The sequence below is a fragment of the Daphnia carinata genome, chromosome 9 (assembly GCF_022539665.2).
Source record: "Daphnia carinata strain CSIRO-1 chromosome 9, CSIRO_AGI_Dcar_HiC_V3, whole genome shotgun sequence".
Taxonomy (NCBI): Eukaryota; Metazoa; Arthropoda; class Branchiopoda; order Diplostraca; family Daphniidae; genus Daphnia; species Daphnia carinata.
The window spans coordinates 2,031,636-2,057,693 of NC_081339.1; the positions used below are offsets into that span (position 1 = coordinate 2,031,636).

At 41.4% G+C, this 26,058-nt stretch overlaps 1 protein-coding gene across 1 annotated transcript; it reads right to left on the reverse strand.

Moving 5' to 3' along the window:
* Positions 1-12,712: 12,712 nt before the first annotated feature.
* Positions 12,713-17,478, reverse strand: LOC130688935 (toll-like receptor Tollo). Its single transcript, XM_057511940.1, has 2 exons — positions 15,296-17,478; positions 12,713-15,143 (listed from the first exon to the last, which is right to left on the reverse strand). Exons 1-2 carry the CDS (start codon positions 17,476-17,478, stop codon positions 13,295-13,297), a joined length of 4,032 nt encoding a protein of 1,343 aa, XP_057367923.1. The 3' UTR covers positions 12,713-13,294.
* Positions 17,479-26,058: the final 8,580 nt, after the last annotated feature.

The following is a 26,058-nucleotide window of genomic DNA, read 5'->3' on the forward strand; positions in this document are numbered from 1 at the left end:
GAAACAGTACAAGTGAACCGTGCGACTCACAAATCAAAGCTTGCCTTTCCTTCGTTCTTTTTTTTTTAAATATCAAATATTTGAGAGGGAGATAATTTTACTGACGTCAAAGTTTATTTTTTGCCACCTGAATAAAAAACTATCTTTTCTATCGCGATTGGCAGAATGCTCTTATAATTCACAAGAATTTTAGTTGTAGTAGTTTGGGGGGGGGGGGGTGTCAGACAAAATAAATGCTGTAGGTTTTAACGACTTGGCTTATTCGATGGCTTCACGGAGATTTGAGAAAACAAGCTGTTGTCTGTGACCAGTTAATCTTCTGACAAACGGGAAGGCATGACAGAAACAATTGAAGACTGGCATTACCAATGAAATATTTGCAGAAAGAAAAAAAGAAAACAATGTGGTCTTGCAACGGCTAGGAATTTTTGAAGGGTAGATATTTGCGTCCTTCACCATGACGCGTTCAGCAGAAAGATGCGTGACATGATCTTTTAACTTTCGCTTAGACATGGGGTACGCCAAAAAACAAAACAAGGGATCCTAGCGCAAGCCATGTAAGACTGTAAGGTTCATGTTGCACACTGTTGCTACTCGAACAATATTCATGACGCTTTTCAAAAAAAGATGCCTATCGTGGTGAAGCTGTATAGGCAGCAATGGCAGCGCCATTATTTAGATGTGACGCTATCTGGTTGAGGGCATCCTGCTAGGTTTGTCTTCATCTCTTATTCTGCCCTGGTGTCATTTCAGGAAGATGTTTTCTCTTCTGCCAGAGGGACAACATTATGTAGGTAGGAGATGTCCCTTTTTTTTTTTTAAGGTAAATACCATGAAAGGTAAGACTAAAGGGACAGTGGGATCTTGTCCACAAGGAAGGGGGAACTTTAGAGAGGAAGAAAATGCTAGTTAGAGAAAAAAAAAATCATTAACTTGTATGAATTGTTGAATCAGAGCTGTTTGACGAGGGAAATGCAACTACGAAAAGGTTAACTTGACATGACTCGTGTGACTTTTAACTTGTTGAGTTTCCTTAACGTACGCGTGTGTTAGTTTCGGTTAGTTTGAAGGAAATCCGCATCATCTCGGCTTTCAACTGGTGTCTTCGGCTATTTTTCCTTAAACTCACGTTTAGCAGTGTCTAACGTTTCTCAGTGCGGTGTAATAAAGCCAAAAGAGAAAGAAATAGGGGTCGACATGAGTATATCCTATTAACAGCTCCTTACAGTTTATTTTTTTTTTTCAAACTTATTATTTAATATTGCCATTTCCTATCTCTGTACCCTAACAAGTTTCCACTCAAATAAAAAATTTGGTTTAAGCCACGGTGAATTCATACAGTTAATATTCCTGATGCCAAGCCTTTAATATGATATATAGTGATAAAACAGAGAAAAACCATGAAAACATTACTGTCAGTATGAAGCATTGAGACCCTCAAAAACTGTACATTCTGACGTTTCAAAAATACCACCATGATTCTTATAGTAAACCATCAAGAAGCTGTTAGATATGAACATATGTAAACGGAAAAATGTAAATCACGTTGAAACAATAAAATGTTCAAGCAACGGAACCAGCATCTTCAGTTATAAGGATACAACATAAAAGTCATATAGAAGACATGTTTCGTTGCTCGCTAGTCACTGATGTTGTTTTCCAACGTCCACGTCAACGTCAAAGGACAAGCACACGACTGTGCGTGATTTGTATTGCATATCGAGTTTGGTCACTTTAAGCAGAAACGTTTTGAACGGTACATGGGATGTCTGAAAAATTGCCAGAAATCTTTACGATGATGCGCATAAATTGATAGAAAGCTGTTTCCTCAAAGGATTGTGCTTACCCACGATAGTTGGAGGCGGTCGTACCAAGAAACGGCCTTATTCCATGAATAGCAAATAATAATAAATGCGAAATAGGAGAGTACACGAATATGTTATTTTCAACTTCTTTATTAGGAAAGCGCCTTATTCTTACTCGAAGATTGAATGGTTCGTCTTTCTTTTGCCTCACTTATCAAAGTATTGTATTGTGCATGAAATTTCCATTTCAAGTTGTCTGCCACTGATGAATTCCATAATTGGTGTGCATCTGCGGGATCATTCTAGAAGTGTTTACCAACTGGAATTTATTCATCGTATCTGCGTATATGTAAATAATAATTATGGCAATGACGAATAGCTTCTTTAATCAATCTTACCTGGATTTTATTGCGCAGAGTGTAGAGCACAGTTGATATTCAATGCCTGGTGATCACGCGCATGTATTTCAATTTTAGTAGCAATATTTTGTTTTCCAGATGGTAAATGCGGCACAACGGCGCACTTAATCGCTGCAAATAATAATACAAAATAAATGCCAATAGCGTTTGGCATTTTGAATGCTTGTATACAAACAGGTATCTACAGTCTCCCACTACAATAAACACTGTCTAGGTTTCAATGTCAATAATAAATAGATTTCGTTTTGCCTTCTACCTGAAAAGAATTCCTGGTCTGCATTTTCCCTTGCCTCCTTTTCAGGAAATCCAATCATTTTTATACCCACCTACACTTTCCAATAACTGTAGCTAAACTGTAGTTAAATACCGCAGCAAGTTTCTTTCTGATACGATGCACTTTTCTGCGTTTTATTTTCCCCAAAGTTTTCATCATTGACTTGGCATAGAAACATTCTTCAAATTCCAAAATTTGCCGTCAACTTCAAGGTATTTTCTAATCAAAATTGCGCGTTTGTCAAACTTAACCTGTGTCAGTTTCACACACATCAGTTTCAGATTGTTAGTTTTTGTTATTGTGGCATAAATGTTGACCACCTGCTTTTGGTATTCCGCGTCGCGGAGAGCCAAAAAAACCTCTAGAAATCAATGTAGCTGTTTTATTTAAAACACTTCTACATGACTATACCAATCAATCTCCAGGAAAAGCGGCATACTTGACAGCTGGGTTTGCATGTGCCTGCCCAATATGTAAGCCTAGTTGATTACTGGAAGTTTTGACGAGGTTTACTTTCATGATAGGCAGTTTATTTATTTTTTTTTTATACATGATGGTCCGTGGCCAAAACGAGCGTCGGCAATATTATTCGCAGTGCAGTTTATAAACAAGTTTGTTCATCTAACTACAGTATAAAAGTCGATGGAAAAATATGCTGAGTGCATGCATTCCAAGCTACACCGATGCTTGTTCAATGATTGATCCAGGTTTCCAACTAACACAAAAGAACTGCCTCGTGATGCATATCACATACAAAAAAAGATTCAGATCGTTCAATGCGAACTCGACGTACAGCGCAGATCGATGATTTTTTTTTTTTTTTTTCATTCTCATTCGATTTCCTTTGTTGTCGTTTTCCTTTATTCACTATAGTAGAATATGAAATGTAAAATAAAAGCCACGTACAAAATAATAGACAAACTTGAATGTCTTCGAATGAACAGCACGAAATTCCATTGCGAAAAATAGAGAAGAAAATCAAATACGTTTTGCTTTCGTAGAATTGCACAGGTCGAACTGGTGCAGTTTGAAAACTAAAAGTCTTCTTACGAGTTGCTGTGAAAATATGCGTGTGTATGTCTTGTATAGCGTAGTTAATAGAGATCTTTTTGGCGTCAAAGATGACTGTCGACTTGCAGTATACGTTAGCGTGTTGACCTCATGGCGCGGTAACTTCCTCCCGCTGGAGGCAAACTTCTTAGTTCTGTCCCCGTCACCTATCGTTGATGGATGGGCTTCTTTTATAAAGCGTGCACGTATATAACTGTTGCGGTCTAATCTATTTCTTCTCCCTCCACCCCATGTGTGATGTTGTGTAATATTGACAATAGAACTTCATGCAGGGTTGGATGCATGGGAAACTAGCAGAGTTGAGTGGCACATGCACAGTTCTCCTTACGTGCGTTGCCTGAGGCGGCTCGTTGATCAACTTGACCCCGCTCTACAGTTCTCGTCTTCTCAGACCAAATTATGCACCGGGAATGGAACTGAGTATTTGCTGTGTACCGCTGTGATGGATGAGTCTTTATGGATGAGCAGTACCTTTGGCAAACACAATCCTGACGAGATCTTCGAACCGACCTTAACCTTATACACTGCTCGTCATCATCATGCATCACATATACTTCGTCGAATGTCTGTACTATTTATCCAGCCGCCATTTGGAAATCACGTCCCAAACCGTAACCGCATCGACTTCTAAGTAAAATATACCGAGCTCTAAAACTGGAAAAAAAAAAAATAAAAAATAAGGGACACATATCGTGCGTCTCTCGTAAGTATTTCTCATGGAACGAATTGAAAGAAACGTTGACGTCGAGAGATTCAGTAAATAGTATATCAAATTAGAAGAAAATGCAAAAAGGATTTCGACACACTCTCTTTGCTAGATTTTTAGCTAGTTAAATTATTCTGTTTTGGGGTTGACGGTACGTTGCGTGTCTGTTTTGATCCAAGCATGGAACAACTATGGCGTTTAATAGTTACGAGAAAATAAACGAGAAAAAAAAAAGGTTCGTTAATAAAATTTCTTGTATACGAAGATGACTGGCAATCTGTTGGGCAGACGATTCCATTGATTATATACTTTTCTGAGGAAACATGCGACCGTATAAAGTGCGTTTATTATTATGAAATCGAATACGGAACGAGCTTAGTGGCGGCCAAGTTTCCGCTATGAAGCCATCCATCTTGTTTTCTCTTCTGGAAAAAGACAGACGACAAGAACGAAAGAAAAAAAAAAAGAAAAGGGGGGGGGGGCGTCTCTAACATCGAAGATGACGAGTCTTGCGAGCCATTGTGTACACAGTACATTTATCTATCTTTATTACTTGAACATTCCATTGTCGGTTTTGAATTTTCTCACCGTACGGCGTCTATCTAGTACACAACACATACACACGAAACACGCTGAATGGCCTGTAATGAACACAACAACATAGTCACGGTGGAACGTCGAGAAAGAATGTTGGCACCGATAAAAATAAGAGATGAAAATGCGAGAGAGCGAGAGAGAAAATTTCGGCGGCTCATTTTACAAAGGCAAATTTTTCAATTTTGGTCTTGCTTAATTTTCCGCGTTAAATCTATTATCGCTCTGTTTGTTGCTTGGCTTGAAAGGGAAAAAAATAAAAATGATTTCATTTGCTGCCCCTTGTCTCAGACTCTTCGCCACGCCAAGTCGAGTTCTGTCAACGTTCTCACGAAATAACAAACACAAATGGAATCAGAAAATAGGCAAGACGAAACTTTAAAAAATAAATTTACCTAATCTATTCGTTATTTGTTTTTTTTGGTTTTTTTTATAGGAACGTCGTTGTTGCTTTCCTCAAACTGTCCAAATTGAATTTTTGAAGATGAATTTTAGAAGCGATTGAACAACGGCGAAAAAAAAAAGGGCTCCCATTGAATACAAAAAACCGAGATGTGTTACCAACACACACACACACACACAAACGCTCATCTTTTCGTTTCTATTAAGAAAAAAAAAATAAAAAGAAAGAAGAAAGCCAGATTACCGGAGGGAGAATTCCTCTGCCGATTTCAGGCCGGACGCAGTGCGCAGAGCAACAACTCCTCCCCTATCGTGTTCGGGCTCTTTTCTTTTTTTTTTTTTATTTATTTTTTTTTTCATCACAAAACCATTCATCGTTTTGCCTTTCCCCATCGACCTTTCCCATCTTCAGCTTAATTTTTTGTTGTTGTTTTTGTTATTTCACCATAGAATAAATCATATTTGATCAGTTGATGAGTTTGAGATGTTTTTTTTTTGCTGATTCAGAACGCCTCTTCCTATCTAGAAAAGAAAAAAAAAATAGTAACACACACCCTACTTCTACAGGAGGTTGGCCAATTATTAATTACCATCTCTATTAGTTTCAAATTGTTTCGTTTTGAGGAAAAAGTTGCGTCTCTTTGGAAAACAAACATTTTTAAAGCTACAATTTCAATCGAGATGTCCGTGTTAAATGTCGTCTATCGATCACATTAAGTTATTCGTAATTTCTTCTCTTTTTTTTTGGAAAACATTAGTATGAATTCCGATTAACTAGATGTTAGAGAATAATACGAGCATTCTTCAATAAACAGCGCACCGAATTCATTAGGTTCGCTAATGTGTTTCGTGATTCTATTCGATATTATGTTGGCATCGATAACCTTTTAGCAGGTAGATTAAGATTGACATGAAGTTCGGTTAAACACGAAACAACAATTGTCTTTGTACCTTACGTTTATCAGGGAATCATTCAACGTAAAACAATTCGCTAATTTTTTTTTTCCTTAGAATTTTCTGTTAATAAAATTGATATGATTTTTGGAATTGAATCGTCAGCGTTTTCTTTTTGTAACACACTCACGTTTTCAATCATGTCGTATATTTATCTCATCATTTTAAAAAACAAATACTCAACATTGTAGGCCAGATAAATATCAAACTTCTTTTAAATTCACACTTGAAAAAAAAAAAATGAAATGAATTGTTCTTCATCACGAAAGGTTTGCCTTGGAATTAGTTTACCCGATTTTTTTTTTTTTTTTTTAATGAACCGTCGACATGAAAATGCAAGTGTGGTCACATAATAAATTCCCGACTGCCAGAGAACTTGAAGAGGTTTGAAGTTTTTTCCCTCAGATAACGAGGAAACGATTTCAAGGCAGTGCCGGCCCGTGCTCCCCGAACCCCATCCGTGCAGGTACTGGTCATGAAAACGTCAATGAACAACATTGGCATGAATATTTATTTTTCAACTATTTCCTAACTGCTGTGTAAATCATCAAAAAAAAAAAAAAAAAAGAAGAAAAATCCCATTATTTGTGAAAATTTTTATTTACGAAGAGAAAAAAAAAAAAAAAAAAAGAAAGGCCTAATAAGGCTAGGCCCCAAACTCATTTCCATATAGGCCACTACGTCCGTTACTATTAACGAGATTGACGTTGTGTTGAAAAGCTATATCGGCTTGGGCTAACAGCTGGGCGGCCCGAAAAGCATTGCTGCTATTATACAACGTCTAAGTATGGTTTCGAGACGAAAGTGAGGTAAGGGTTAGAGCGGCCGATATCTACCATCATGGCATCATTAGTCGGCTGATAATGACAATTCACCGGCATTCGTTACAGCAACGGTATAATACATTTTTATTTTATAATTTTTTTTTTTTTTTTGCTTTTTATTGTGAAATTGTCCCTGCATAGACGATAACACAAGTTCTGGCGTGCCTTAATCTAAAGTACGCACAGGAAAAATAACTTTAGCTGGAATTAAATTTAATGCTTCCGAGAAATCAAGTGTGGACGAGAAGGAAATAATAAAATCTTTTAAATAGACCCGGTCGGCATCTCTCGAATTAAATATTTCTCTCACTGTAATTTGATTCTCTATAAGTAACAAACAGCTCGCCGTCTGAACATGTACAGCAGAAATAGAATGCGACCTTTCCTTGAAATAAAGGTGGGACTTGTAGTTCGACCTTCATCAACTGGCAGTTGACACCGAATGAAACATCGACGAACCCCATAAAGCTTTTTTTTTTGTTTGTTTAATGCTCCATTTAAAGGAATGAAAGTGTAACACCACATCAAAGTAATAGTCCTAATGAGAAGGGAGGCATTGCACGTGTCCATTAAAAAAAATATATAAAACTTTCAACTTATATAGCATCAGTGCTGACTAATAATTTGGTAGTTCCTTATTTTTTTTTTCACCTTTCTGAACAAAAACGTTCCTATGCAGCCCACCTTCTCGGGCACTTAACGCAGCGCTTTAGTTCCACCAACCATTGTAAGTGTCAAAAACTGAGAACATTGGCATGACAGCCGGATGAGATGCGTTAAAGTGTGTCCGTATTCTCGAGCATTTTTCTTTTCTTTTTTTCTTAGCTTCGAGGCATTGGCAGCATATCTAAATATGCATTCAGGATATCATCGCCCATGATAGTTGCTACCATAAAACTTTGTTGGGATGCTATAGGATGTAGGTCGTTTCAAGTGCCTGTGCGTCCCTGGCGGTAGCCTAAACGTAACAATTCGCCTTACAGGCATACACACTTGTTTTTCTTTTTCTTTTCTTGTAAAAAAAAAAAAAATGAAGATGAGGTGATGAAGGTAAAGATGACAGCCAAACCCCACCTGATGGCTTCTGTCGCATGAATCATGACGTCATAACCTACATGTTTTTTTGTTTTTTTCGGGGGGGGGGGGGGTCTTGGCAATTAAACAACTGTAGAAAGTGTCGACGGATTTATTGGGGTATTGTGTAAGAAGCGCAAAGAAAGAACCCATTCATCATCCAATGGCATTTTGAATTACGAAATGTTGATGAGTCGGAAATGGAAGAAAACAAAACCCGAAAACCAAAAACCAAAAACAGGCTGTGGCCCACACGATACAAACTTCTTCATTAAGCTCTGGCGTACACTCAATTATGAACCTGCCGGAATCGAATGATGGGATATATTTTTTTATTTTTTTTTAATTGGACAATGGACGCAGACACACTCTTGGCTGGTTATTACTAACTTGGGCGGATGAAGCGGCCACACAGCCATAATTCGTCCGGCAACTTGAACGCCAAGTGACATGTGAAATTGCGCATGTTTTTCGACGGGGGTAACAAACATTTTTAAATGCAGCCAATTCGTCATTGAACAGTCACACAACAAAACATTTGGTAATAAATAAAAAATAAAAGAAAAATCATCGTTACGTTGTCCAAGGACAAAGAAAATTGTGATATCCAAATAAGAAGAAAAGAAATGATTCAAATAGGTCGGACTTACACCCAGTTCTAATTGCGTTTGAAAATGAAAAAAACCGCAACAAACCATCTGTTGTTTGGAAATCATTCGATACCCGCATAAACGTGTTGGTATGTACACACACAGACACAGACAAACACACACAAATCCACGCGAAATTGTAGTCTAACCACAATGAGTTGAACAATTTGGTTTGGCTAGTTAATTCTTTTCTTTTTCTTTCTTATAATGCAAAGTCAAACACGAAAATGTAGTAGATAACTCTTGTTGAAACGAAACACGCTCGTGGTTAATTGGCACGGTCTTCGTGTTTGACTTACTTAGATCCGCCTTCCGTTATTTTACCCACGACTAGAAATCCATACGAGAAAAAAAAAAATAAATAAAGATTTTTTTGAGGGGGGGTTTTCGTTATATGCTGGCTACGCCCAAAGCTATTGTTTAACGGGCCAACTCAACAAGCTAATGTTGGTTGCAATGATAAATTAAAAGGAGGGGGGGGGGGGACTATCGTCATTGTACGCTTCTTTGTTTTGAGAACAACATTTCAAGTGGGAGAGAGAAGGAGAAGAGAGAAACAAAAAATAAATAAATAAATAAATAGAAGAAGTCGAGCTCGAGGTGGTTATCTTTGCATTTCTGCTCTTGCTATCCTCGTCATTGCCTCTGCTGGCAGCGCTGCGAGTCCTCCGAGCTTTATAATGAGACCAGAAATACCCCCCATTCAAAATGTGGTTTTAAAAGCAGAAAATAAGAACCCCACACACACACACAAAAAATATACAATCCAAGGTTTTTCATTATTAACGAGCCGACGAGTTCTGAGCTGTAGAACAACTAGCTAGATCAAGTTTCCTCGCAGCCAGTTACGGTTTCCCTTTTTTTTTTTTTTCTAGACAAAATGGTCGTGCCACTAGAAGAAAGACACACACACACAGATGAAAAAAAAAAAAAAAATAAAGTAAAATGAGGATAATTTGAAAATGATCTTCAATCCTCTTAAAGGTGCATTTAAAATTGTATTAAATTTCGACCCGTCTGCTTGTTAAGGCCTACCAGTGTGTGCAAGTCTAATCCGGCCCGTATTCCGTATACACTTCAAGTCTCTCTCCTTAAAAAAAAAAACAAAAAAAAAACAACAACATTCAAATAAAGTGGATGTATTCTCATTTCATCACATATCTCATTTCTCAAAGCATTTGCAGCGCAGGAAGCGGGGGGAAACTCCTCGCTTTGATATTTGCCCAAGTTCCCATCCGTGTGTGTTGCAACTGACGTGTTCTTCGAGTTTAACAGACGGTTGGATTGTATAGACGGACTTTTACGGTATATTTATATATTGCCAGGTGGATGTTATGTGGCCAGGTCGTGCAGGCGTCCGCCGTGTGGTGAAAGGGCGATAATGGCTTTGAACGTGTCGCACACATAGACCGTTAGATTTAAATCCCGAGTGCAATTATACCCGTAGTCAGCAAAGGTTTTTCCCACGTGCAACAACGTCGAAAGAAAATGAAACAATGAAAAAATGGTGTAGATTCGGGTTGGTTGATAGCAACCCAACCGGTATTTCTCCTATCGTTTTACGCAACCAAACGAAAAACAAGAAATCAAGTCAAATCAAATAAATCTAGACGTCAAATCAGAAAATTTACATTTTTTTTTCATTTAAAAATTGAGAATTTTAATGCAACCACAACAATTGATTGCGTTTTTTTTTTTTTTTATTATTATTATTCGGTCCAGTATGTTTAGTACTGTACAATGCTTCATCACGCGGAAGGTATTGCGAAGGGGGTACCGACAGCCCGCCTCTTCTATGCGTCACGATCAAACGACGCCGAATGAAAAGAAACCGAACATAGTTTACACGTGTTGCTGCTCACTTGTGCTGTTCGTCTCGGAGTATCAACGAATCGTGATGACGCAACAATCATCCGAAAAAAAAAAAAGAAAAGAAAGAAAGGTTGGGAACTTATCACTCATCGTTGTGAGAGCTCAGCTGACGAATTAATAAATCTGTTTCTTTGCTGTTTGCGTGCGAAAAAAAAGGGCGAAGAAGAATAAAAAAAAAAAAAAAAAAAAAAAAAAAATAACACGAACGTTGGCTCTGCTGATGTACCAGGATGAGTTTGATGACCATGGCCGAAAGGCAGGCAATCTCTTCGCCGAATGTCTTTTCTTCCCGACTTGTATGTCTATCTGCTGTCCCTTTTTATTTTTTTGTGCCTTTCTAGCGGAACATGGCTAATGCAATCCGTAAACGTTTTCTTTTTTAAACAGATTCTTTACGTTTTACGAGGATGCAAATGGGATTTATTCAACGACGAGACTGTCGAGAGCGCCCCGTGTTACCTACGTATCTCTACCTCTCTCTCTTTTATATATATATATATATATATATATATAGATATGTTGCTTTAATGCGGACCTGGGTTTGGTGTGTATTGAATTCCATGTATGGAAGCGGCTTTTTTTTATATGAAGCTTTGACGTTTCTCTTCGCAATTCGGGATTTCTTATCGTTCCAAACACGCTGGAAACGAGCATATACAACCGAGGGGCCAGCAACAGCCAAATCAAAACACTTGCTGTTCTTTTTTTTTTTTTTCTTTCTCAAGTTTTTCGCGGACTAACGGTGAAGCCATTCTAATGGATTTTCAATACTGCGAAGACGGCCATTGATGTCTGCGACGTCGAGTTTATCTGTACGACAATAGAATTGAAACTTTTCTTAACGGGCTAAGAAAGTAAAGAAAAATTAAAAAAAAATAAATAAATGGCCGGAATTGGTCCAATGTCGTGCAGTCACGACGTCAATGCGTGACGGCGACTGGACTTCCGTCCAGTTTTTTTTTTTTTTTTTTTTTTTTTTTGCTGCCAACTGCAACAATTTTAGTGTTTCGTCTCGGCCCAGCGCGTCCGATCACGATGACTCCGGGACGAATAATCGCACGATGTAAAACGTTTAGACGTACACTTCCAAATGGCTGAATGACACGATTGAATCTTCTTCTGCGCCTGTCCTACCTTTACACCTGTGCTGTACAAAGTGCAGAAACTTCAGACTGTTATATAACAAATTTTAAAACGCGTTGTCTATTGTGTTTCATTTTTTCCTATTGGTTAAGAGAGAAACAGATATCACTGGTATTTCTTTTTTTTTTTTTAATTCAGTACTTTTATTTGTCTGTTTTCCTTTTGCCTTGGCTTTAATAACGTATAAAAAAAAAAAAGAAGAAAACATCCTCTTTTGTTCAGCAAAAGGTCTAAAGGTTTATTATTTTTTTCCCTCCTTCGAACTGAGAAAGGTTCAAGGTGGCCGTAGGCTCTCGTTCTCACCCTATTTTCATTTTTTTTTTTTTTTTTTTTTTTTTTCCAAATGGCAGAGATGATCACTTCAAGCCCTGCAGATAGAGAGAAATCAAAAGACTCGCTTGGCATTGTAACTTATATATAAGGCCTACTAGATACATACTCTAGGTAGGTAGGTAGGTAGAGGACCCCTCTCTCTTTTTTTTCTTCTTCATTTCCATCTCAAGCAATGGTTCAACGTCTTCTCTCTCTCTTTTTTTTTTTTTTTTTTTTTTTGCTTTTAAAAGAACTTAATGGCTTGACTTCCTTGGAAAACCGAGAATTACGTTTTCTTTTACTCCCCTCCGTTCTTTTTTTTTTTTATCTTTCTTTCTTTGGCTTTTTAATGTATTAAAAGACAATTTGAGTCGGTTCTTCTCTTTTTTTTTTTTTTTTTTTTTAGAGGCTACTAGACGATTTTGTGTGTCGAGTTGTTGAACAACTTTGACGACAACCAAAGTAGGTAGAAAACGCTCGAGAGAAAATTCAAAATGGCGTTCGTTTTGGTTTGGGAAAGAACAAAATGTTTGCGATTCTGTTTCGGGTAAAGACACAACGTTTCTGAACAAACGGACTTTTTAAATAGAATGATATATTCATTTACACATCCAAAGTTACAAAATCGGGCGCAAACTTATACAAAACGAGGGGGGGAAAAAATGTTGATTTAAAACAACAGACTCGACTGAACAAAACATTCGAACAGGATCAGACTCGATGACGACGCCCAATGTTTTCACCACAAACAAACAAACAAAAAAAAAATGTTGACTCAACTTTCAATAATGATATACGTGTTTTTTTTTGTTTTGCAGGAAAGGTAAACAAAAATAGATATGAAAAAAAAAAATTAATCTAGATACAAAAAAAAACATTCGGGAAAGCCGGACAGACGAAACTGATTATGCACATGTGTACGAGAATAGAAAATAGAAGGAGGGGGGGGGGGGGGGGGGGAAGGAAGGAAATATCACAAGATCGTTAATCGGATAACGAATTTGAAAATGTTGATACGAAAAATTATTGATGGCGCCATCTACTGCCGTTTTCACTATAAAAAAAAATAAAATAAAATGATGTCTTTTCATGACAATCGTAGAGGAAAATCCAATAAACAATAGAGAGGGGGGGAGGGGGATTTCGATATCACAATGACGTGCAAAAAAAAAAAAAATCAAATCAAAAAATCAATCAGCCGGACATGTTCAGCGTGACGGTTCTCGGCGGAATGGTGACGTTACAAGGGCGCGAGGCGCTGCGCTGCTGATGCAGATGCATCTGATGAGCCGCCATGGCCGCCGAGGTCGCCAACGGAGCCGGGCCCATGGTGGTCTGGATGGCCGGACCTCCGCACGGCCTGACGGCCTTATTGTGAGCCTGTTGCTGCTGCTGCTGGTGCGTGTGCTGCAACGGCAGCTGATGGATCTGCTGTTGCGCCCGGTTCGGCTGCTGGACGGGATCCGGAAGAGCGAAACGAAGCTTGTCCCAGAAGCCGTCTTCTCCCCACTGCAAGTACGTATTGGTCTTGAGGTAGAGCTTCAAATCCGCGTCCAAATCCTTGTGGGTCACGTCACCGATGAGGATGACAATCAACCGTTTCGTCTGCTTCACCTTCGACTGACAGTGGCGCGAACTTCCAAACAGTTGGTGTAGGGCCGACTTGTACTCGAAACGGCACCACTCGGCTTTGATAAAGTTGGGCGAGATGATCATGACGGTGCGACGCGACGAGTCGACGGCCTGGCCGATCGTCTCCGACAACCCGTAAGCTCCGCCGCCGGAAGGGCAGTCACGATGTTGTAGACAAAGTTTGTAAGTCGGCGAGCCGTACTCCAAGTTGGTGGCCAACATTTGCTGGACGAAAGCGTCGTCCTTGGCGCTGTACGACAGGAAGGCGTCAAAGAGTTTACTGTCCGGTGCTGCCGCCGCTGCGCCACTTCCGGCCGTCCAAAGACGGACTCCGTAACGGGCGTGGCACCAAACACGCACCGGCTGTCGGTAGATGAAAACGAGCAAGACGATGAGCGTGATGGCGATGAACGCCACCAAAGTCGTCACCAAAAGTGGCAAGTAATCTTGGATGACGCGCTGCTGGACGATCGTCGTGGCCGACGGCGTCGGGCTGACGCAGAGGCCGATGCTCCGGTTGGAGCTACGGTTGGATCCTTCCAATACTTCCGGCATCAGGACGGGCAAGCTGGAAACGGCCGAATCACGCTCGTTGGTGACGCAAACCAATTGGATGGCATCGGGCACTTTAGGGCCGGCTGTGCGGAGAGCCGTCCGGAATTCGGCCAGGAAAGCGCAGTCGCAACTCCACGGATTGTCGTTGAGTGTCAGAGCGTTGAGTTCGGGCGCGTTGGACAGGAGATTCCAGACGGGGAAATCGACGAGTCGGTTGCCGTCGAGACGCAGGATTTGCAAGTGTTTCAAAGCGGAGAACGTCCGGTTCTGGATGGACGTGATGGCGTTGTTGTGCAAATAGAGTTCGCGCAGCGATTCCAAATCACCAAACTCGAAGCCCTCCAGCGTCCGGATGCGGTTGTCCTCCAAGTGGAGGACGTAGAGTCCTCGCAATCCGTTGAACGTCCTGTTGTGGATGATTTCGACTCCGCTCGAGTTGAGGAAGAGGAGACGCAAGTTCTTGCGGCCGATGAACTTGTGCGAGGACAAGGAACGGATCTGGGCCCCGTCCAGGTACAATTCCGTCACGTCCATGGGGATCCTCTCTGGCAAGTTGGGATGAGAGCCGCCGGAGCAATCGACAATGTTGGCCGACCACGATTGGTCGTGGTAGCAGGTGCAGTTTGTGGGGCAAGTCATCTCGCAGTCGCAGGCGTCAAAGTCGCAACAGTGGCAGAGAGCGAAGCAATGCGTTTCGTAGGTGCACAAGAAATTGGACGGCGTCGCCTCGACAAGTGGCACGTAGGAGCGCTGCGGCCGGCTGCTGTGCAACAGGCGGCAGTAGATGCCCTCCAGGTCCATGACGCGAGGATGTTGGCGCAGGTGGTCGGGCGTGTTGATCCTCTGCAGCCACTCCCTAATTAAAAGTTAAAAAAAAAAAATAAATAACATTTAAATAATGATTAAAACAAATTAAAAATGAAATTTCGAAAATTACGAAAATTCCAAAAAAAAAAAAAAAAAAAAAAAAATAATTTATAAAGGGGGGGGGGGGGGGGGAAGACTTACATGTTGCAATCGCACTGGAACGGGTTGCCGCCGATGTAGAACTCGGGGAGCGGGCGTCCGTCAGATGTCGGCGAAATGCGGAGGGCGTTCTGGTCGAGGTCGGCGATGTGGTTGGCGTAGAGATCGACTCGGGTCAGGTTATCCTTGCGGAAGAAAGTGTACGGCTGGACGGAGGAGATGAGATTATCGTTCAAAGAGAGAACTTGGAGACTGTCGGGCAGCATGCTGGCCGTCAACTCTGTTAGCCGGTTGAAACTGGCGTCCAACGTCTGCAAAGAGAGTTGGTCGTCCAATTGGAAATAGTTGCCCAGCTCGGGGATGTGATTGAGGTGCATGTCCAGCCACTGCAGCGACTTGGGAATGAGAGCGTAGTCGAAATGGGCCAGTCGGTTGTCGCTGACGTTGAGCCACACCAAGTTGGGCAGTGAGTGAAACAGCCCAGTCAAATCCGTCAGTTCGTTGGCGTCGAGACGGACGGCCTGCAGTAAGGGATTCTGACTGAAGGCTCCTTCTTCCACGGCGGCGATCTGATTCTTGGACAGATTGAGGATGCGCAGACTGGGCAAACTGGCGAATGTCGCCCGGCTGATGTTCCCAATCTGATTGTCCAACAGCCTCAAACTGGTCAACTCCTTCATGCCGTCCAGGACGGCGTAATCGAAGCCGACGAGTCGGTTCTCGCCGAGGTCGAGCGACTGGAGTCGGATGAGGGCCGAGAGGGCGACGGGCACGGCCGGCAGGTTGTTGCCACTCAAATTCAAATCCTGGAGCTGAGTGGTGTTGGCCAAGGCTTCCGGGTCGATTCGCTCGATCAGATTGTTGTCCAGCGCCAGGATGGACAGCGAATTCAAATTGGCCATCAGCTGTCCGTCCAAGCGCGTCAGACGATTGCGCGATAAGATGAGCGTATGCAAATGAGGCAGCGAGCTGAACACGCCGTCGGGCAGCGTCTCCAACATGTTGCCGTCCAGCCTCAGGATTTGCAAGTTGGTCAGGTCGGAGAACAGGTTGGCATCGAGACGCGAGATGCGGTTGTTGTGGAGACTGAGCACGGCCAAGCGGGACAGGCCGGCCAGTGTCGTCGGGCCGAAAGAGGACGCAGTCAGCTGGTTTTCCGACAGGTCGAGCACAAGCAATTTGCTGAGACCGCGGAAGAGGCCCGGTGCCAACACGGTCAGGCCGTTGGCGCTGACGTAGAGTTCGGCCAAGTGCTGGCTGCTGGACGACAAGAGGCCCGGCGGTAGGGAAGTCAATTGATTGCCGGCCAAGTTGACCAGCCGAAGAGAGGCCAAACCGATGAGGCTGTTATCATCGACGCTGACCAATCCATTGCCCTGAAGGTGGAGCTCTTCCAGCATGGTCCAGTTGGCCAACGATCGGGCCGGTAACGTGACCAGTCGATTGTACGACATGTCCAGCACTTTGAGAGATTGCAGGCAGCCCGTTTGCGTCTTGGTCCACAGTAGATCACTCAATCGATTGCCGGTCAAGTTGAGCTGAACCAGTTTGTCCAGCGTGCACAACGACGGGCTGGGCAGCGATCGGATGTCGTTCAACGCCAGATCGAGCGACTCCAACGATCGGACATCGTTCAGCAATTGATCCGAGATGGTTAAAGACGTGCCCGGCCAGTCGGCGTTTCGTGTTTGGATGCGCAACTGTCGCAATTTGTCCAGCCCTTGCAGCGACTTGCTGGGCAGGTCAGACAGCCGACACGAGTCGACGTGCAGCCACTCGAGGTGAGCGAAATCGGCAAAGGCCGACGTGGGCAAAACGACCGGATAGGCCGACGAATCGGCGCACTCGACCCACAACCCTTTGGCCGTCTGTTGTTCCAGCCGGCTGACCGAGCTACTACTCCAATCGGCGTTGAAGGCCCGGAACCGACAGTGAAGACTGGCACCATCCGCACTGCTTTCGCTGATTTGACAGCCGTCGGATGGGGAGGCCGAGGCGAGGCCGGCGGTGGCCGACAAGAAAAACGAGACCGTGACGGTGAAACAAATCAAGAAACGGCCGAGGTAAGTGGGTGGGTTCGACATTTTCCGGCGGTCTCGGTGAACTGACCGACAACTGCAGAGGGCCATCCAGCTGGACGTTTTGTGTCGAAGCGTGACAGATTGTTCTGAATGTCTCCGTACCGAATTCATTAGACGGCTGGCTGAGCCCAGCGACATTGACATTCAATTTTTTTCGAGAAAGAGAAGAGACCAGGAATCGCAAATATAAAAAAAAAAAAAAAAAAAAAAAAAAAAAAAAAAAAAAAAAAGGCCGAAACTGGAATTGAAAAGATGCGACACGACAAAAAGGGGAAATGGGCAGATGTCTTTTCTTCTTCTTCTTCTTCTTTTTTTGTGGGGGGGGGGAGGTGTAAGTTAAAAGAAAAACTACCACGGAGACCACCAGTTCATGTTGAAGACGAGTTGCCGGTGGTCTTGTTTTGAATTTGACTTTTGTTTGGTTATTCTTCAATTTGAATTTTGATCAGCTGTTGTTATTTCACCGATTGTCTTTGCACAGACGGAACACGACACAATACGAACAGCACTCAATTGTAGAACGAATCGATGCACTGCTTGTTGCACAACTCTTTCGATTTCGTTGAAATCAGGTGAATTCAAACAGGACAACAACAACAACAACAAAATGCGTTCAGTTTCGTAGATCGATGAATTCGCCCCACGTTTGCACAACATTCATTCAGTTGGAGAGTAATCCGATTTTTGCGTTTTTGGACGCTTTTGGCCGAGGTGAGAGATGAAACCAAAATCGAAAAAAAAAAAAAAGAAACGAAACAAAATGAAACGATCAGAGCGAGAGAGAGAGAGAGAGCGACTGTCTGGAACGACACCTCGGCAACGACTGAGGCACGATGGCTGACTCGTCAGCATTCCCATTCGCCCTCTGACTCTCCGTGAGAGACTTTTGCTGGTTAGCTCTTGTTCTCCCCCCCCCCTCCTCTCTCTCTTTCACAGTTCCAGAAGAAGAAGAAGAAGAGAAAGAGGAGGAGAAATAAACGTGGATCGCTAGAGGCGCTTTTGCTGGAAAAAAAAAAAATATATATATATATAAAAGCGGGCACACAAGAAGGCAAGTTTGTGAGCTCTAGAATGCTCGCGCAGCTTTCCATTGGGCGAGATGCGAGAGAGAGAGAGAGAGAGAGAGAGAGAGAGACAGGGAGAGGTGGGGGAAGAAAACAAGTCTGCCTGTGAGTGCCCTCAGACGGCGGCTTTTTTTATTTCTTCGCCCCGGTTCTATGTGTACACGTACAAAAAAGGGGGTCCTGCATTTTTTTTTTTTGTTTCTTCTTTGTCCTCACTTTTCATCATCCCTTTTCATTTTCCTCGGCTTTTCTTTCTTTTCCTTTTCTTTTTTTTTTTACTAGCGGCCTTTTCTTACCTAGTCTCCACCTTCCCTTTACCTCCATGATTTGTCATACCTGTGTGAACCCCGAGGCCACGTTGCTGCCTCGCGGCAACAACGTATATGTTTATTTTAATGCGCATAAATACCAGGTAGACGTTCGGGGTTGAAACAGGAGGGGGGGGGGGGGTTAGGAGGAGGCAACCGTGGAGAAATGAGAAGACAGGGGAAGAAGAAAGAAAAGGGAACCGGTTGTTGCTGTTGGTGACTGGCGAGTTGCAAACAGGATGGACTCGAAAATGATAACACACGCACAAAAAGTGGCCCCTTGCAAAGCTAATTTTGATTTGATTTTTTTTTTTTTTTTTTTTTTTTTTTTTTCAACTTGTGTCTCTCAAGAAATGTGTTCGGGGTACACGTTGTGGCAATGAAACGCAAATGTTCGATGGTTTTATTTATTTATTTATTTATTTTTTTTGAGTGTGTGTTACCTTCGAGGGATGCGCAACGCCCCTCGATGCTGCGCTTGTTAAGTAGCGGCTCGACTTGACAGAAGACAATTGGATCATGTCTCTCCTTCCCCCCCCCCCTCTTTTTTTTCATTTTTTGATTAAATAATCACAAACAGAATGAAGACAACGGCCAGCTTCAGAGAAAGGGAGGGCAACCAACTGTCCACCACTGTGTTATTTAAAAAAAAAAAAAAAAAAAAGAAAAGAAAAGGGGGAGAAAAGAAATGTAATAATAAATAAAGCAGTTGACCGGTTGGATGAAGACGACGCGAGTGCGCAGAGGCAAGTGGACACGCTAACTCTATATAAATCCGAAACACACAATTCATTTTGTGTTGGGGAAGTTGGGGGGGGGGGAGGGGGGGAAATATTAGGGGGAAATGCCTCCAAGCCACCCTTCTCTCTATGTGTGTATGTATATGTATATATTCTTATTGTGTGTCTTCTCTAATATCCTCCCGTAAGGTCGTAACAGTCTTGTTTTTGCGCCGGCCGTCGCGCGGCTCACGGCCGACCTCATTTTTGATGAGCCAATAAAAAAGAGAAACGTTCATATTTTTCTTGGGAAAAATAATAAAATAAAATAAAAATAGATTTACCTGATGCGGATGGGGGTGATGGGGCCAACGTGGGCGCACCCGACTGACAGCGCACTGCTCACCTGAAGGCACGCTGCTTTGCTTGTTTTTCTAGATCGTTGTCAAAACTTACGGAATGAATCAGGACTTTTATTTTATTTTTATTTTTTATTTTATTTTTTTTTTGGCCAAGTTTTCATCGATTCATTGATTTATTTTCTAGTTGTTCGGTGCGTTTTTTTTTTTAAACATTCAATCATGATGCGTTTCTTATTTTGGACTGGCATGAATAATGAAAATTCAAATCAGTTTTTAAAAACTCCGGTTTTTTTTTTTTTGTTTTGTTTTTATTTTTGTAACTCGTTCAACATTCCGTGAAATATTGGAATTCTGTAGAAACCAGTGTGTGTGCGTGCGCGCATTTCATTTGGCTGAGATCATCTAATCTGTTTTTTTTGACATTGGCTTTTTACTAACGACAACCGGCATCTTCGCAGCGAAACGTCATTGAAATCAAATGAACTCGACGATAATAAAACATCGAAAAAAAAAAAAAATTCCTTTTGTTTTAGCGTTAAACAAAAAAAAAAAAGAAAGAGAGAGAAAATGGATTTAAAAACAAAAACAAACCCCAAATAAAGTGGAGAGTCTGGTTATCAGATAATGGACTGCGTCTGCTGATTTGCCAACGCGTCCAAGTGGTGGACTGGCATTCGAAACATCTTGGCGCCTATTTCCATGTCTCGCACGAATGCGATACCGTATACCCTATAAAACTCGTCCTTCCAGCCTCGGCTCTTCTTCATATGGAAACGAAACCAGTCTTCTTCTTTTCTTCTCTTTTTTTTTTTTTTTTTTTCATAACACAATCAAAATGTCCAGGAAGAGAAAGCGAAAGGGACTCCCCTTTTGAATTTTCTTTCTTTCTTTATTATTATTATTATTATTTTTTTTTAAGTCAATCCGGATACATACCGTCGGATGAGACTGGGCGGCCGTTTGTTTATGCGTCTTCCATCCCAATCACTGCAAAGGACTCGGTTCAACATTTGCGTACGAAGCGTCGCTTCATATCGTTGGCATCCCTAACGAGAAAATGCGGGTTTTATTTATTTATTTATTTATTTTTTTTTTGAAATAAAAACAATCGTGAGAGAAAAACAGGACTCGGCTTATGTCATTCAAAATAAAAAAAAAATTGAAAGCTTTTTTGTTTTATCCATTTTAATAATATTTGAGTACGTAAATAAAAGAATGAGGTAGTAGCTTTTTTTTTTTTTTTTCGCTTGCATCATTCTCGTTTTATTAGTGCAAGGCATTGGTGGAAAAGAATGGAACAGCCAGGAGGGATGTGCAAGATATGTGTTTAGGAATAAGGACTACTTTAATAGGATCTAGGGAAACTCTTTGAATCGGAAAACATTCGCTTTGGTTGGAAGACGGAACGAGGATACAAATGAAAATAAGCATGAGCCATTGTGTGTCTATTTCCTTGTTGAATTCCGTACGGAATAATGCGTCCCTGAAAGAAACGAAAGAAAGAAAGAAGAAGCTGAACGAAGAAGAATCTGGCTGGCCTTTTTTTTTTTTTTTTTTTTTATATTATTGTGTTGTGACACAAGCTACCCCCGACTTTGTTGTGTATACACACACAGACACACACGCAGATATACCGGGAACAACAGAGAACGGCAGCAGCACATCACAGTTCCTCTTTAGCGGATAAGTCAAGGTTGAATCTCATTTGCAGCATTGGCCGTTGGGTTGCCAGAAGACCTTCTCGTAACAAGGGGCTCCGATGCCCCCGTGAAACCTGTCGCCTCGAGCTTGTTTGGTCCTGCTGCTGAAGTTGCATTGCGATATATAGAAAGCCTTCTTTCCCCTCCCCCCCCCCCCATCTCACCTGCTGATGGATTATTTTGGAACGATGCATCGAATGCCCCCCTCTTTTTTTTTTTTTTTTTTGTACCTAGGGTTTTTGCGCGTTCCTTTCATTCAGAGCGGCCCGTCTCATGTACCGAGAGACGGATAGAACAATTACCTTTTTTTTTTTTTTTTTTTGGATGGGAAAAGAGAAGCCGAATTGCCGAAACTCATCGGTTAAAAGCAAGAGGTCAACGTTTGATTCGACATCTCAATGTGTTTCGACTGTGAAAACTTGTTAGTCATTCAACTGTTGGCAGCATTTGTTTTTCTTCGCTTCTTGCCAATCCATCAGAAGGTACACACGAGAAAATGAATTGCATGGCCAAAGAGGAAAAAAAAAAAATGTTAAGCAACGAGATTCGAACAATAGAAAAATTCCGTTCGCTGTTCCAGCGTCAAAAAAAAAAAAGAATGATCCTCTGCGTTTTTTTTAAATTCTTGTAGCTACCAAATGGCTTCGAAAAGAGGAAGATCATTCTTCGCCAATTCGTTCTCCTCCCAGCCACCTCTTTTCTTTTTTCTTTTTTTTTTTGAACGAATAAAAAAAATGTGTATGTCTATATACATTTATATATCATAATAATAAATTTTTTTTTTTTTTTTTTGTTCTTTTCTCCTCTACTTTCTTAATGCATCTGCATAATATGTAAGAAATAGACCAGGACTTTTCTTGAGGAGCTGTACTGCACAGCTGGGTATGTTCATGTCTTTGGCTTTCTCTCTCTTCCTCTTCGTCGTCTTCTTCTTCTTCTTCTTCTTTTTTTTTCTTCTTTATTATTTAAGATGTTGGCATGGATAATGTCAGACTCACGACTGGCCATTTTCGTTGAACTATAGCTCTGGATGCATGGCAGGAACAGGGCGGCAGACAAGAGAGAAAGAGAGAGAGAGAGAGAAAAAAAAAAGGAAGAAGAAAAAAAAAATACATGCAACAACAGCAACAACAACAACAACGAGACGACCAAAATAATAAAACTCGTAGTCACTGACCCCGATACTCGAAAATGGTGGTATTATTCCGGCTTCATCATCCTCTCGTATACACGTCATTCCCTTTTCAATTTTCTTTCTTTTTTTTTTTTTTTTTTTATTTTTATTTCGTACTTTACCTCTCTAATTTAATTCATTTAAAATCCGAATTTTAAAAAAAACGATCGTGCCCATCATCCATTTCATTGATGCCCGCACCCCCAGATGCGCATGGCGTTCGCTCGTTGGATGGGCTCCCGAGATAAAAACGCACATCAGTTCCCTTTTGTATTCAATTTTTTTGATGCGACAACTGCGCAATCATAAGTTGATCAAGGAATCAGCGATGCGAGTAACTTTGAGGGGCAATGTGGAAACAAACCCCAACTTTTTGTTGCAGTGTGTGTGTATGTTGAGACGTTTGTTACGTTGGCGAGGCTCGCAGCAGATGCTGTTTAATCCGCGAGCACAGCTTTCAACTGGCTATTCTCCGTACTGTTGGGTCCAACTCTTCTACATTAGCATCTCTTTTGATGTGTGCGCACAGTTCCATTGCAGAATATCCCCCATTTTTTTTTTGTTTTTGTTTTGAAACCCAAATTCTTGGTATAATTATTGAAGACAGAGTACAAAAGGAGGGCTCCATTTGCGTGCCGTTCGACGATGGTACGTACACGTCAAAACGGGGCTGTAAGAGACAGTGATACAATTGCATATGAAATTGCTATTTATTTTTGAAACGACACAGCCAGCACGTAACGGTCGACAATAAAAAGAAAAGAAAACCGCCTCGTTATCCGGCGTTTTCAACCATCAACTTTGCGCGGGTCGTAAGTTGCCTGTCACTTGTTTCTTCCGTCCTCATATTGTTGCGTTCAAAGAAAAGAGACGGGCTTATTATCGGCGCGTTGAGTGACGTCTATTGCCGACTCTATATCTTTCTTTTCGTCGTGTGGCGTTCATATGAAGCTGCTGCTAGCCACGACAAAGTCCTTCGCTTAATAACAAACAGACGCTGGTGTGTGGTGGTGACAGCTGGGCTGCCAAGTTTCTTTCTCTCTCTTCTTTTTTTTTTTTTCGAGCTAGAAAAAGAAAATGCGCGCATCAACCGCAACAACAGGGACTGCCAAACAATCAACTGTAATTGTTGAGAGATGGGTGCTGCTCCGACACACGAAAAAAAATAAAATAAAATAATAAAAAGAAGAGCCGGTGTACTGCGGATGTAACGTGTATATACAACGCACGAAGAACAACACGAACGGTGGGGGGAAGTTTCCCTTTCTCTTTTCCCACCTCTTGTATATTGGCTGTGTGTCGCTAACCAAAGAGCGGAGGGGGAGGGGGGGGAGCATGTTGAATCGTGTCACTCTTTTGCCTAAACCAGCATATATCTAGGAGAAAAAGACGAGTTATGCATTGTATAGCGCATATCCGTCCCCCCCCCCCCCACTTCTTAGTCGATTATTTTTCAATTGGATAGCGATGCCAGTCCTCCTCTTTTTTTTTTTTTTAATACACACCTTGATACGTACACACTGCCAGTCTTTTTGTGATTCGATGGTGTTTTCGACGTCCACGAATGACGAAGTAGGGGTGTCAATCTGTGGGTGTTGATAACGAGAAAAAAAAGGGGGGGGGGGGGTAGGTGTTAGTCGTTGAATGGCATATCGTATTTGATAGAGTCTAACATACTTTCCGGATGGCAACGTCAACGGTTCTTCTTTTTTTTTTTTTTTATGAAAATAATTTTTTTTTTTTTTTTTTTTTTTCTCGTCATTTCACTTGGATTGTCATGGCTGTTTTGAAATTGTTATGTAAACCATTTATTGTTTGGTTACGGTATTTAGTTGTATTAATTTTTTTAAGGGCAAGGGGGGAGGCCTCTTGCAAAGCAATACAGTCATCCTCTTTGCTTGAAGAATTCTCGCCTATGTCATGCCCGTGAAATAAAAAAGAAACCTGTTTCATTCCACTTCCTCCTCCAAAATAAAAGAAAGAAAGAAAAAAAAACAACAACAAAAACAAATAGAAAGAAGAAGAAGAAAAAAAAAAAAAAACAATCGACAAGAGATTCTTCTTCTTTTTCAAAAAAAAAAAAAAAAAAAAAAAATGTGGGAAGAAGAAAGAAAAACAAATGTGGAAGGAAATCCCATTGGCGCTATTATCGTTTATTTGTTCTGCGCGGCAGCGAGTCCGTCTATTATTAAGTGTAGGGCTTTTTTTTTTTTTTTTACCTTGTGTGTGTGTGTGTGTGTGTGTGTGTCTAATTGCGACGAGAAAGGGAGGGCAGCAAAAGGTGGTTTATGAAAACAAAAAACAATCGGCAAAAGCTAAAAGAGAGAAAGAGGAGGGATGCGCGTGCAGACCGGGGCTCGCACAACACACACATAAAGGCAACATGCCAACATCGTACAAAAAGAGGGTGTGGACCCAGGCCGATCATCTACGTGTTATGTGTGTGTCTGTGTGTGTGAAAGAGAAAAGGAGAGAGGATGGTCGGTTTCGTCGGATGTGTATGGGAACTACCGACACATCACCGACGATCTGTTGCTCGGATGATGTGCGTGAAATTTGCTTCATGATGGATGGGCCACGGCATGGCGGCAACAAGACAACAACAACAACAAAAAAAAAAAAATAATAACGGAAGAGAAAAACAAAAACAAAAGAGACAATCCAGAATATCTGCTGGAAAGATAAGGCAGCGCTTTGCGTACGGCTATTGTTTTTTTTTGTTTTTTTTTTATTTTCTTGTTCTTGTGTGTTGCGCGACAAGTGAAGCCGAGCGCACTGGCGAAAACAAAAAAAAACACGAAGACTGGACATACCAAAAAAAAAAAAAATAAAAATAAAAATATGTTGACGTATAATAAATAGAAGAAGAAGAACGAAAAAGGAAAATAGAAAGAAAAAAGGAAAAAAAAAAAAAAAAACGGAAGAGACATAACAACCCTGCTGGGCTGGTGATTCCAAAACAACCCAACGGGGTTTTTTTTTTTTTTTTTTTTCTTTTACCTTTAGAGTTTGGCCCCCACGGCTGGCACAAAGTGGGCACATCAGCACAGTCATCCCAACGTTACTGGCTCGCACCGCTGATTATCCAGCCCCCAACACACACAAAAACCAACAAGTATCAACCCCCTCCATCTCTCTCTCTCGACTCCGTGTCGTCCTTTTTCTTTTTTTTATTATTTCATTTTTTATTTGTTTGTTTTTTTTTTCCAGTTGGGGCGGGATGCGTGTTTCTTTTTTTTTTTTTTTTTTTTTTTTGCATGACTGGCTGACGGACAAGAATGACGTAGTTATTTTGGCATTTCTTCTTTTTTTTTTTTTTTTTTTGTTTAAATGGTCAGAACGTCGGTAAATATTGCGAAACGAACCTGCCGTTTTGACCGGATGTCTGCGCTCATCG